This window comes from Canis lupus, chromosome 11, assembly GCF_011100685.1.
Source record: "Canis lupus familiaris isolate Mischka breed German Shepherd chromosome 11, alternate assembly UU_Cfam_GSD_1.0, whole genome shotgun sequence".
NCBI classification, from domain to species: Eukaryota; Metazoa; Chordata; class Mammalia; order Carnivora; family Canidae; genus Canis; species Canis lupus.
In genome coordinates this window covers 25366705-25379239 of record NC_049232.1, presented here as the reverse complement: position 1 = coordinate 25379239, position 12535 = coordinate 25366705, and the positions used below count along the sequence as shown (strand labels likewise).

Genomic DNA, 12535 nt, shown 5'->3' with positions numbered 1-12535 from the left:
GAGATGTAGCACATCGTGGGGTGGTGTTGCCCCTGGTCCCCTGGAACTGCCCATCCAGTCCAGCTCCCTCACTTTACCTGTGGGAGGACTGAGACCTCAAAAGGGGAAGTTGACCTGGTGGCAGGTTAGAGACACCCAGGTCCAGACCCCACATGTCCAAGGTCAGTTGCTCTTTCTGGTCCTGGGCCACCGTCCTTCCTTCTGGCTTTTATTTCTGTGACTTACATTAGAGGACTTTGAAAGGTTATTCTAAATCCTGTCCACAATGCCGTTCTAGGAGTCAGCTTAGGTCTGTCAACAGTGGGAGGGATTTAATGCCCCTCTGGAAGCTAAGAGGAGAGCATGTGGCAGAAAGAACAGGTTCTGCTTCAAAACAGGTGAGGAGGTCCATGTGGTAATGATATCAGCACACCTGCTGCGTGGCTGGTCTCTGCTTTTAACTCTTTTTATGCAACCCATATAATAGAAGGCTGAGGAATATGAGTAATACAACATTGTAGAAAAACTTGGCAACATAGGCAAAAGGGAAGACAAATTTTACCATCTGGGAATAACTACTAAAGTTTTGGAAGTCTTGCAGTCTTTTTTTTTCTTTGCATATAAACCCTCTCTCCCCATTGTATACCCACATACACACACATATTTGTTACATACGTATGTATATTTATGTTTCTTTAAATAGATACAGGATAATTTTTACTTTATCTTTGGGGAATTCTCAGGTTGACAGCCTTAGGAGGCAGGCAGGATGTCATTATATTTGTTTTACAGAAGAGGGCGCTGAGGCCCAGGGGAACAAAACAGCACTGTCCATGTCACCCTGCTGGTGACAGCCGCCCAGGACGGGATGCCAGCTCTCCTGGCTTCTGGTCACAGTGGCCAGTCTGAGGCTGAGACACTGTGCTCTGCTTTTCAGGGGTCGGGGTGCTCAGTGGACAGCTGTATGCCACCGGCGGGCATGACGGGCCCCTGGTGAGGAAGAGTGTTGAAGTTTACGATCCTGGAACAAACACCTGGAAGCAGGTGGCAGACATGAACATGTGCCGGCGAAATGCAGGTAATACAGCCACTCTGTCCTTCCGTCCTTGTGGGGTGTGGGTGCAAATACTAGCTGTAAAAGAAGGGCAGAGGGGAGAGACCAGCAATGGCTGTCTAACAGAACCTGGGCTGGAACTTGTACCCCAAATGGAATTATCCCTTCGACAACTAGGTGCTGAGTTAGGAGAGGGGAGAGCTGGGGAGCACAAATGCTAGCCATATGGTCCCCCACTTAGATGCAGGGGCTGATAACTTTCACTGTACACGTGTGGACACAGACTGAAGAAAGCCCTCTGATTGCCACCAGAGCCTCCTTCCTAGTGGCCCTGTTGGGTAGTTGAGCACAGGGCTATGTGGACATGGCCAGTCAGTGACACTTGGTTCTGTGTTTCCTTCACCAGTACCTGGCTTTGGAGTCTTCTCACTTCCCATCTGAAACCTGTCTCCTTTCTTGTAGGGGTAACCAGGCCCTACTTCATTCTCCAGTGGGAGCACTTATCATCGTCCTCACTTTGTGCTTCCTAGCTCTCTGTCCCCTCCACCTTTTCCTTCCTGTGGGAATGATTTTTCTCAGAATGTTTAAATCTTTATTACAGAAGCCTGACATCCCTACACTCTTCCCTTTGACAGCTTTGCCCTATAGGTCGTGTCTTGTGTTGGTATATCTTGTTTTATGCCTCTTTGCTCTAATGAAAGTGTTGGCTTAGCTTAGCTTCCCAGGCTGGAAAGGCAAATAGATGACTTTCAGGTGGATTTATTTCCTTTACACTCAAATTATCTGTTTGCTAAACTCATTTGTAGCTTACATGTTGAAAGTGTAAACAGAGGGGAGTTTATTAATTTGCCCATTGCCTGAGCCTGCTATGATACAACTTGGCATTTTGCTTTTAGCCAGGTGAGCAAGGGATTGCAGAGCCTCCGAGACAGCCAGTGTATCAAGAATCCAGGAATTAGGTTTAAATGGAAATATGTATATACGTACACATTCACATACAGATATTTCTCTTTTTTTATGGCAAAAGTGGAATCCTACTGTAATGCTGTTTTATAACTTGCTTTTCTAATCCACTTTACAATCTTTCATGATTATCTTATTATAACACAAAATAGATTTACATGGTATTTCAAATGGCTATATCACAATTTAACTCATTTACTATTGGACATTTAGGTTATTTCCATTTTTTTCTCTAGTCATCCTTTTGTGTTATAAATGGTCCTTTGGCTAATCAGTGCATCTAAAATTACTTCTCTAGAATATAAGTCCAAGATTGAAATTTTTGAGCCAAAGGGAGCATATTTGCTTTCAGTACCACCCAGGAAAGTGGTACATTGTATCCTTTCAACCAGTATTTGAGGTTATCTTCATCAATACTTATAATTACTACTTTTTTTGAACATCGTCAGCCCCTTACTGTAATTTTGAAAGAAGACATAGTGTATTAGACTATGACCTTTTAAACTCTCGATGAGGAAAATCGTGTTTTCCTCCTTTGGACTCCTGCAGCATGAGATCTTGTCCTTAAGCGAGCTCTCTGTGAGATCAGGGCGGGAAGAGTGCCTTGTCTCTGGGAGCTATGTGTGGGTTCAGATCCAAGTCATGTGAAGTTATCACAGACACAACTGTTAGACACATGGTGTGGCTACACCAGCGTCTATCAGTGAAAACCTACAAGCGGGTCAGGAGTAGTGTATGTGAGATTCCCTGAGCATAGCTCAGTCCGCACATGGCACATCTGCATGCTCCAGTAGAGAGGAGCCCATACGATGATACTCTAAGTGTTTATAGAGTCAGGGGCCAGGAATGTCCATGGGAGTGTATAGTGGTGAAGGCTCCCTGGTCAGAGAAAGGACCTTCTCAGAAAGGAGGATCGTTGGGGCCTAGTGATTGTTGTTGGCATGTTCTTCTGTGGAGTACAACTAAACCTCTGAGCTAGAGGAGGAGAAGCGCCTCCAGGGGACATCCAGGTATGTTTCCCACCCATTCCGACCCCTTTGTGGCTCCTGCTGTAATGTTTCCTGTGGCTTCTGATTCCCAGGCGTCTGTGCGGTGAACGGGCTCCTGTATGTGGTCGGAGGGGATGATGGATCCTGCAACTTGGCCTCGGTGGAGTACTACAATCCTGTCACCGACAAATGGACACTGCTGCCAACCAACATGAGCACGGGGCGGAGCTATGCAGGTCAGTATGCTTTACCCCCGATTCCACCTTCCCCCCCCTCCCCGCACTCCTACACAGGGGATGCAGGGCAGGGTGGAGGTAAGTTTGCTTAACTTAGGACTACGTGCCTCCTCCAGGGATAGTAGATAATTTTCAGAGGTCACCACTCCTTTCTATGCCTGCCGCAGATTCCTCTAATGAGCACTGGTTTCCCCAGTGAACCTGAATGCAGGCCCAGAATTCTTTTTAACACCCATGTTCCGGGGAGCCACTTCCACCTGCCTCAATTTGTCATCAGAGGTTTAAAAATTTCATTGCCATTTCTGGGCTACCAGGTACAATAAGATACAGTCCTTGCCTTCCAGAAATTTAATTGGAAAGATAAGATTTGTCTACATGAAATAGGAGCTACAAGACAATGTACACATAACTTCTAAATGGAATGTGCTATGCTGTACATACTGTAAGGCATGACAGGTGAGAACTTCCTGGAGGAAATGAGCCATGATCAACTCTGAAGGTGGGCCCCAGTGACATGGCTAGCTGCCCTTTGCCAGGTGCTCCCTCCCTGTGCCACAGGGTAGTGTGTTCGGGACCCTGTACACGTTCACTGCCATCTTTTCAAGAACCCTCTGGGTGCCTGGGACTGGTTCCTTCCATTTTACAGATTATGAAACTGGGGTTTGGAGAATATAAGTAACCTGCGCAAGACCACATAGCTCAAAAAATGACAAAATCAGCATTCAGACTCAGGTCTGACTCGTGAGTCCATGCCCTCTGGACCACCACAGCTGACGGGGGAACACATTCCAGGCCAGATATGCAGGCAGGAGTAAGGAATGATGCTGCTACAGGGGCTTATACCTGGGGATTGTGCGTAAAGGGGCTGGTGAGGTTTGGGAGGCCGGATGTAGCTAGTGCCGCTGACCATGAGGGTCTATAGAGAGACACACAGACTCATATACACCTAAGGTAGCTCAGCAGCTTGCATCTCATCTTCCAGGAACTGGGATAGTTAGAGCTTACAGTCATTTATTGACTATATTATTGAGCACATAGCAATGTACCCTAAGTATCTTACAACCACCATCTCCTGAAGTGTACGTCATGACTCCAGTGGTATTCTTACCCCTTTTATGCATCAGAAGGCCAGTCATTCATTCTTGTTTGGATGTCAGTACAAAGGAAGACTGTGCCGTGCAGGCTTGAAGGAGTTTTTACATCACATTTTGTCAACATAGGCTCTCAGTGGCAGTGACTTGATTTTACTTTTTTCCCTTGTTTAGGATTTTCCTCAACTAAATATAAAGATTTTAGAGACATGTTGGTCTTAGAGTGATTCTTTTCTTGAGGTTAATTATTAAAACTAGTATTTTCAAAACCGTAGTGGGAGGAGCAGGGCCTTTTTAAGCATGAAGTGGCGAGGCCAGTGAGGGATTGATCCCTCCTTGGGCTCCTAGTGGGCCTTAATGAGAAGGGAAGGTTTAGGTATAAAGTGGTTAGAATTTCACCAATGTGATGAGTATTTCATGTCGACTTCTTTATTGTCTGTCCACTTTAGAAGCAGATGGGAGAGGGAGAAGCAAACATGTAATCTGTCCTCAAATCCGATGACTGAATGAATCCATTCTTTTAGAATCTAAAGAAATTGCCTGAAATGCAGAGACATATGGATAGTAATTCATTTGGAGTATTACTTATGATAAGCAAAGATCTGAGAAGTACTTAATGTCTGAGATAAGGGAAAGAGTGAAACTGTGGTATATTTATACAATGAAAGTTTTTGGGCGGCTTCTGGGTGGCTCAGCAGTTGAGCATCTGCCTTTGGCTCAGGTCATGATCCCGGGATCCTAGGATGGAGCCCCGCATTGGGCTGTCTGCTCAGTGGGGGGCCTGCTTCTCTCCCCACCTCTGCCCACTGCTCTGCCCACTTGTGCTCCCTCTCACATTCTGTCAATAAATAAAATCTTTTTTTAAAAAAAGTGTTTTTTAACATCATGAGAGAATGTTTGTGCCAGAGGTGAGGGGAGGTCATCATGCAAGGTATGTACCATGCAAGCTCAGCCAAATCATCCTGGATCATGAACGTTTGAACAGCTGCTGCTTAGAGAAGGGAGTATTGAAGTCAGATCTCAGTGGGAGTTCCAGTTCTGCCACTTGGCTGGGACTCTGGGCAAGGTAACTGGTCTGACTGAACTTCTTGTTTTCTCATTTGTAAAATGAGAATAAATTCACACCAAGTGTCTTACAGCTGTCATGCAGTGATATGTGGAATGCTTAGCACAGTGCCTCCCTGGCATGTAGCTCCTACTCAGTGGATGATCATGATTATTTTCAAAGGCTAGGAAATAGTCCAAAAAGATAATGATGACTCTGTATGAAGAAATTAAATTTTTTTTCCTTGTGTTCTTCTGTGTTTTCCAGATTTCCTGTAATGACAATATTTTACTTAAAAAATTATTTATTTGTTTTTTTTTTAAATTTATTTATGATAGTCACAGAGAGAGAGAGAGGCAGAGACACAGGCAGAGGGAGAAGCAGGCTCCATGCACCGGGAGCCCGACGTGGGATTCGATCCCGGGTCTCCAGGATCGCGCCCTGGGCCAAAGGCAGGCGCCAAACCGCTGTGCCACCCAGGGATCCCCTATTTATTTGTTTTGAGAGAGAAAGAGAAGGCCAGAGGCAGAGAGAGAGAGAATCTCAAGCAGACTCCACATTGAGCTTGGAGCTTGACATGGGGCTTGATCCCAGGACCCTGAGACCATGACCTGAGCCAAAATCAAGAGTTGGCTGCTTAATGGATGGAACCACCCCAGTGCCCCAAGAATATTTTACTTTTATGATCAAAAAAGGAAGTTTGTATAAAACAATACAGGGCCCTGCTTTTCTCTCTCTCTCTCTTTTTTTTTTTAAAGCTTTCTTATGAAAGAATCCTGAGGTATGGGGCACCTGGGTAGCTCCAGTGGTGGGGCATCTGCCTTTGGTTCAGGGCATGATCCTGGGATGCTGGGGTCGAGTTCTGCCTCAGGTTCTCCACTTAGAGCCTACCTCTCCCTCTGCCTGTGTCTCTGCCTCTCTCTGTGTGTCTCTTAAGTAAAAAAAAAGGGAGGGGGATCCTGAGGTGCAGGTGAGATGCTGTTAAAGCGGAAGCACATCCAGGTCTGGTGACTCAGGCTGCCCATCTTTGAGCTTTCTATCTATACCTTTATCCAGAACTCACATGCAGGTATCTTAGCAGAATCTCACCACTGGGATATCCTGGCATTTCTTTAAGCAATGTTCTCTCAACCTCATCTGCAACCAGAAGATTTTATAGTTCTGGGAATATACGAAAGTAAGGCTCCAGTCAGTTACTCCGTACCAGTAGACCTTACCTATAAATTAGGATTTTGTTCAGGTAAGCAGATAGGTACTTGCTTAAATAAGGAAGGCATGTATCTGTCTCAGGCAGAAGGAAGTCCAGGGCTGGCCTAGGGCTCAGACTGTCATTGAAGAACCAGGTTTGTCCTCCCTTCCCTTTCTGTTTTGCCAGCTTTACCAACAGCTGCTGCTGCTGCCTTGGGCCATGTATCAGCATTCTTCCAGGTGGGGCGGCAGACAGAGCCAAAGCTGTGGCTCTGGCACACGTGCCTTCCAATGGTTTTGGCCAGAACTGGGTCACGCGACCCCTTCCAGCTGCAAGGCAGTCTGGGAAGCCGAGTTGAATAATATACTGGTCTCTGTATTTGAGGATAGCAAGTAGAAGGGAGGTTGGCTGAGTCCACCTACAGTATGTGCCACGTTACAGAGACCATCTAGGGTCATCTGTGGACTCACGAAGCTAGCCATACTTGATTATGGTTCAGTTTGGCTAATATCATACCAAAGACTGATGTGTCTGGACTATTTTTCCAAGTATAACATTGAGCACTGGAGGGGTCTTTCAGTCAGGTGACATCAAACATTATGGGAGCTCAGCCTGAAGAGGTCCATGGATTTGCCCGAGACCACGCTGCAGCTTGACTGGTGGCAGGGCTAGCACTGGCATTCAGCTTTTCTGACTTCAGTGAAGTCAGTTCACTCTTCAGTTCATTTCAGTATCTTGTAAAAGTCGGCATGAATCACTGTCACTTCTCTTAAAGTGATAGATAGAGCCATGGAGCTGCTTCTGGGCAGCCAGTGAAGGTGGGGAATGTCATTAAGCTGAGCTCTTGAGGTTGGAAAAGGAGTCGGAGTCATCATGACGAGAACTGTGTCCATGTGATAATGTGAAAGGAGACCACTAAGCTGTGGTGCTGAAGGACTGTGCTTGTGGGCTCACGTGTCTTGCTGAGACTTGACTGGGCCACTAGAGTGGGAAAGAACCAGCGACTGGAAGTCTGAGTTCTCGGGCCCCACAGAGTTTGGATACCAACGTGCCCGTTTCTCTTGACTGGGCCTTTGGGATGTCTTGGGCTCACGAACTCCATGGGACTCTGAATAACTTGGAAGAAGCTAAGTCGGTAACTTTCTCTCCTTTTTTTTTAGGTGTTGCTGTGATTCACAAGCCCTTGTGATCCCCACTCCCACTGCCAGGAGGTGGAGGAGGGGTGGGGTGCTGCCTGTGACTCAGAACAGCGGCACCATGACTGCTGGGTGCCACTCACTGTGAGAAACAGCAGTGGAGTCAGAAGTGCCCTCCTCTGATGTGGCAAAGTGGTGTCTGGCCTGAAGACTGGTGACCTGTCTCCTGCTCCCCTGAAGCATTCGGGCCTCCTCCCTGAGCAGTGGGTTCCTGATAGCTCGAGGCAGCACCTTTGGGCTTTATTGTGTGTTTCTATGGGAACACCTGAGAAACCTGTGTGTGTGTGTGTGTGTGTGTGTGTGTGTGTGTGTGTGTAGAACATGGTGTTCCACTAGGTTGGGGGATGTGTGACAATCTACTGGATTTCTTTACTACTGATCCTTCTGTGCTAGAAATCAAATCACAGAAACCTCTCTTCTGGATTTACCCCATGGGAACCCTGAGATTACTAAAGCTGCTGTCTTCTGGAGGTCTGGTTGAACAGGCCAGGAATGTCCAGAAATGACTGGTGACAGGGGCATTGCTTTGACTATGCCTGTAGACTGGCTTTGACTACTGGCACTGTCTGCAGAAGAGCTGGGCATTATTGAATCTGCACTGTGTCTTCTGTGTGCTAGAACTGGGAACAAATGGGTTCCTTAGCCTCTCCCAAAGGGTGCTCTTCTTTGGGCTCTCTTCCAGGAAGCAGATGAGAACCGTCTAGTCCTTGATGTTTGGGATGCTTTTGTGTCTCTTCAATTGGAAAAACTAGCTCTTTGGAGGAGCCCCGCCCCGAGTATGACACTGGAGAAAAAAAATATGTACACATGAAAGACAAAAACAAAACAACAAACCAAAGTGGTAAGGCAGTTCCTGCCTAAAATGGTCTCAGAGAGGATCCTACTTCTGAGTTTTGTTGGGATAGGCAGTGCCCATTTATACTTATTACCCAGGCTTAATTATTCACAGCCTCCTGTTTTACTCTCAAAAGTGTTCTTGGTTTGGAGGGTAAGTAAAAGGTCACCCTACCTCCAAACCCAAAGATAGTTTTGCCCCTGCCTTGGGGTCATATGTGATCTAGATGGACATGGATGACTTCAAAGGAGTACACCAGCTGGGGCTGACCCTCAGCATTTGATGGCAATGGTCAGATCTGTCTGAGGTCCTCGTCTTCCTTTCCTTGTACTCTCTCTCCCCTTGTTCCAGGGCCTGCATCCTCTCTCCAGCCCTCACAATATTTCCTTCCTCCTTGTTTTTCCTGAGAGAGAGGAGGTGGTAAATGCCCTGAATGTGTGATCTCTTTCAGGGTTACCTGCATTTTAAAAGAGGAGCTTGGTGAAAGCTTTGCTAATTCACAGGCAAAAATTATTAGTGACAGAACTTCAAGCATCTGGAGGGGGGTGGGTATTTGAGGACACATGGAATCATTTTCATTAAAAAAAAATTGTGAAACTGTTCCTCAAATTGCAAATCACTTATGTTGGAATTTTTGGCATAAGATGGAAAGGTCTTGTGTCTGGAGAATAGTGTCACGTTGTCGGGGCTGGGGATTAATGCTCCCTGGTGTGGTGGTCCATTTACAGGAGTCAAGGGGCTTTGTGGAACCTGATAAGGGACTTCTGGTATCACTGGGCTACTTCCAAGCAGATACTAAAGGAGACTGGCACCCTCCCAGCTCACTCTGGCAGGAATAAAGCCAGTAGCCTCCCTAGTAGTTGGCTGCTTTGTGTATTTAATGCATATTTTTGAGCACTAAACACTCAACTCTCTTGAAGAAGAAACGTCTTCTGATGTTGAGCAGATATTTCAGTGAGACGTTTGGAGGGCAGCACTGAGGCATCTGGAATTTTTAGCGGCTTCGGAAAGAGGCTAAAATATCCAGCTTTGTTGGACATGGAGGAAATATTTCCAGGGGAATCAAGGCATGCCTTCAGTTAGGTGCTGTGTTCTCACCTGGCCACTGGAGATGACAGTGGTTTCAGAGCTCTGCCTTGGCTTGGAAGCTGATGGAATGAGCTTCTTGTTGCCAGTGTTCTTCCTCTCAGCCTGAGGAAGGTTTGGGGCTTTCTTTTGGTTTCTGGTGGGGATGAGGCTGGGGGTTGGGGTCCCATGTGTGTTGTTCACACAGCTCCTGATTTCAGATTAAAGGTGAACTTCCCACCCCCTCTCCCAGCACCTGGGAGCTGAAATTTCATGCATATGTGGGAGAGGTTCTTGTTTTTCATCTGCCTAGAGTGGGTCCCTTCCCTCAGAGCTCACCAGCCATATTTTCTGCTTTTGGAGTTTTGCTATTGATTCCACGTCACAGCTCCCCAGGAAGCACTGCCCATTTGCCAATAGTCCTGCTGAGGCCACATTCATTTCATCCTCATGCGTCCTTTCTCATGGGGACTCTGACACTGGTACGTCACCACCAAAAAGCCATTGGGCTCTAGCCGCCCACAGATGCCATTTAAAACCTGCTGTCTCACTATCACTAGGTACGATTCTCTCTCCACAGTGAACACAACTGACTTGATTTCAAGTCTGTGCTGGTCACATGGTAGGTGAACCCCTTGCCGCACCCCCCCATCTGGGTGGCCACAGCTGCTTGTGAATGCAGCTTTGCGGATGGCATATCTGAAAGCCGATCACAGTGATGAGATGGAATTGCAGCCCAAGGTTAGAAGCCGCTTAGATGCTGCTTGGATACTGATTTGGACAACACAGAAGTCAGACTCTGAATTCCAAAGTCACTTCTAAGTACTTAATGGCATCTCTCCTTCTAAAAAGTTGCAGTATTATGCAAATGAAGCTGACCTCATTTTCTGCTATGCAGTAAGAACACTTAATTCTCTTGAATGACAAACGAGTTGCAATATCCCCTAGCATGCTTTTCGAGCTGTGTTACTTTGATATCTGTTGTGTAATGTTTGTATATTCCTGAGCCAGATCCTTTCAAAGATTGCCTTTTTATAAAACTGAAGCTATAGCTTTCAGGCTAAACTTTTAATGTAGATATTTTTATAAGATAATTTTTTAGGATATTTGAATTGATTTTTATTATCCATGATAATGAAAAGTTCTGTTCCATAAGTCATTCACTCTTATAGTTCATGCCTGTAACTATTTTCCCTTTGCTTGTCGCCCTCCTAAAACAGATTTTTCAGTAGTTCTGGGTAGATGAGTCTTTTTTACTTTGAGTCCTCTTTCTCATACCATATTTGAGGGAGATTGCTGGAAAACACAATCACTGGTGTCTCTAGAATTGCTTAGGGACTAATGTTTAGCCTGACTCAGCAATTACCCTGTACTGCCTGGCCACTGTTTTGGAGTCCGTTCCTTGCAGGAGTGAAGCTGGTTGACCCATCTCCTGGTGTCTCTCACTGCCTGGTGCTGAGCCTGGCATGCTGTAGCATGGAGATGCTCCAGAGAAAGTCTGCCCTCCAGTGTATACTCCCAGGAGTTTCCTAGGTCTAGTAAACTAGTCCTCATTCTTTTCTGTCCCGTTGTTCTTCTGAAGCTTCCACCAGCTAAAGGCCCTGTTGCTGGATGATGTCCCTTTTGGAAGCATCTTGTTTATAAACTTTAAAGGAGGGGTCACTCCTCATGATCATTAAGAATGTGTTAAGCATGTCCTTTACAGATGCTTATACTACACCTAAAGCTTACTTGTTTCTTGAGCTTTATCTATATACTCCAGCCTCTATTTTGTGTATTTTTCTGCCATTAGCCTTATTGAAAAAATCTTTTATTTTTATTTTTGGGACAGGTGCCATTTGAATTGCCTCCATGCTCCCCATTTGCACCTTTTTGGATCGGGTTGGGAGATTGAACAAACTCCTATTCCAGTTAGCTGGAGTTTTTAAGGTTTTGTTTTCCTGGAGAAGCAAGGAGGTTGGATTTTTTTTTTTTAAAGTGTTTGCACTATTTAGAGTCCTAAGCCCCTCGTGTTAAGCTGTGCTGTGTGTGCTGTGTGACCAAGCAGCAGCACTTTTGACATTTGGGAATGGAAGAGACTTCTATAGTGGATAATCACAACTTCATAGCCCCTACACAGCCTTTGTCATGGGGCTAAGTGTCTCGTGGATATGGCATGAGCCAAGGCAGGAATGCTTGTAACTGTGGCATTTGGAGAAACAAATTATGTTCTTGCCTTGGGTTATGAGTTTGAAAATTATTTCCCCCTCTTTCTAGTGGCATAAAAGGGCCCTTGTTCGACTTCTTATTTAATTTGTGTATGATGTATAAAATACTTTGAAAGAAGGCTCAAGACGCTGAATGTGTATGTTTGTGTGGGTGCTCTGTCCATGTGGTTGCCTGTAGACAACCAGACTTGATCACTGATGCCCTGTTAACACACTGCATCGGTAAGGTCCTTGATCTGCTCTTCTCTGCTTGGATGTTAGAGCCCATCTGTCTTGTAAAAGAACACTTGTCATATCCTCCATCAGTTACAGTGGTAGCTGAAGAAACCATTCCTCAAATGTATTATTTCAATAGGAATCAAGTTTTAGTTTCCCATACTTCGTGTTAATTTTAATAAAAGCTGAACTGTGAAAACCTTTCTCAGTTTTTCATTTCTATAGTCCAGGCTCTTCACTAGGTCTTATTCCTGTGTATATTCAGATTAATTTTGTTTTCCTCTCTGACCTCAACACAGTACCATGCCCACAAAGATCTTCTTCAGTGAGTCCCAGAGAGGCCAGTCCCCCCAGTCAGTGTTTGGTGGTGTAGGCAACTGTCCAGCGATCACTGTCAGGTGGGTGTGCTGGTCTCGGGCACGGAGAAGAGGAAAAAGAGATCTGGCTGTAAATAAATATTGATTTTCAGA

The 12535-nt window shown here is 45.6% G+C and overlaps 1 protein-coding gene across 5 annotated transcripts in view; it reads left to right on the top strand.

Moving 5' to 3' along the window:
- Window positions 1-12268, top strand: part of KLHL3 (kelch like family member 3) — a 114019-nt gene extending 101751 nt beyond the window's left edge. For all 5 annotated transcript variants that reach the window (XM_038552245.1, XM_038552244.1, XM_038552242.1 and 2 more), the window contains 3 exons: window positions 917-1057; window positions 3078-3221; window positions 7707-12268. In XM_038552245.1, the coding sequence (XP_038408173.1) occupies window positions 917-1057; window positions 3078-3221; window positions 7707-7735 (314 nt within the window). In that variant the 3' untranslated portion in view covers window positions 7736-12268. The remainder of the gene's footprint in view (window positions 1-916; window positions 1058-3077; window positions 3222-7706) is intronic.
- Window positions 12269-12535: the final 267 nt, after the last annotated feature.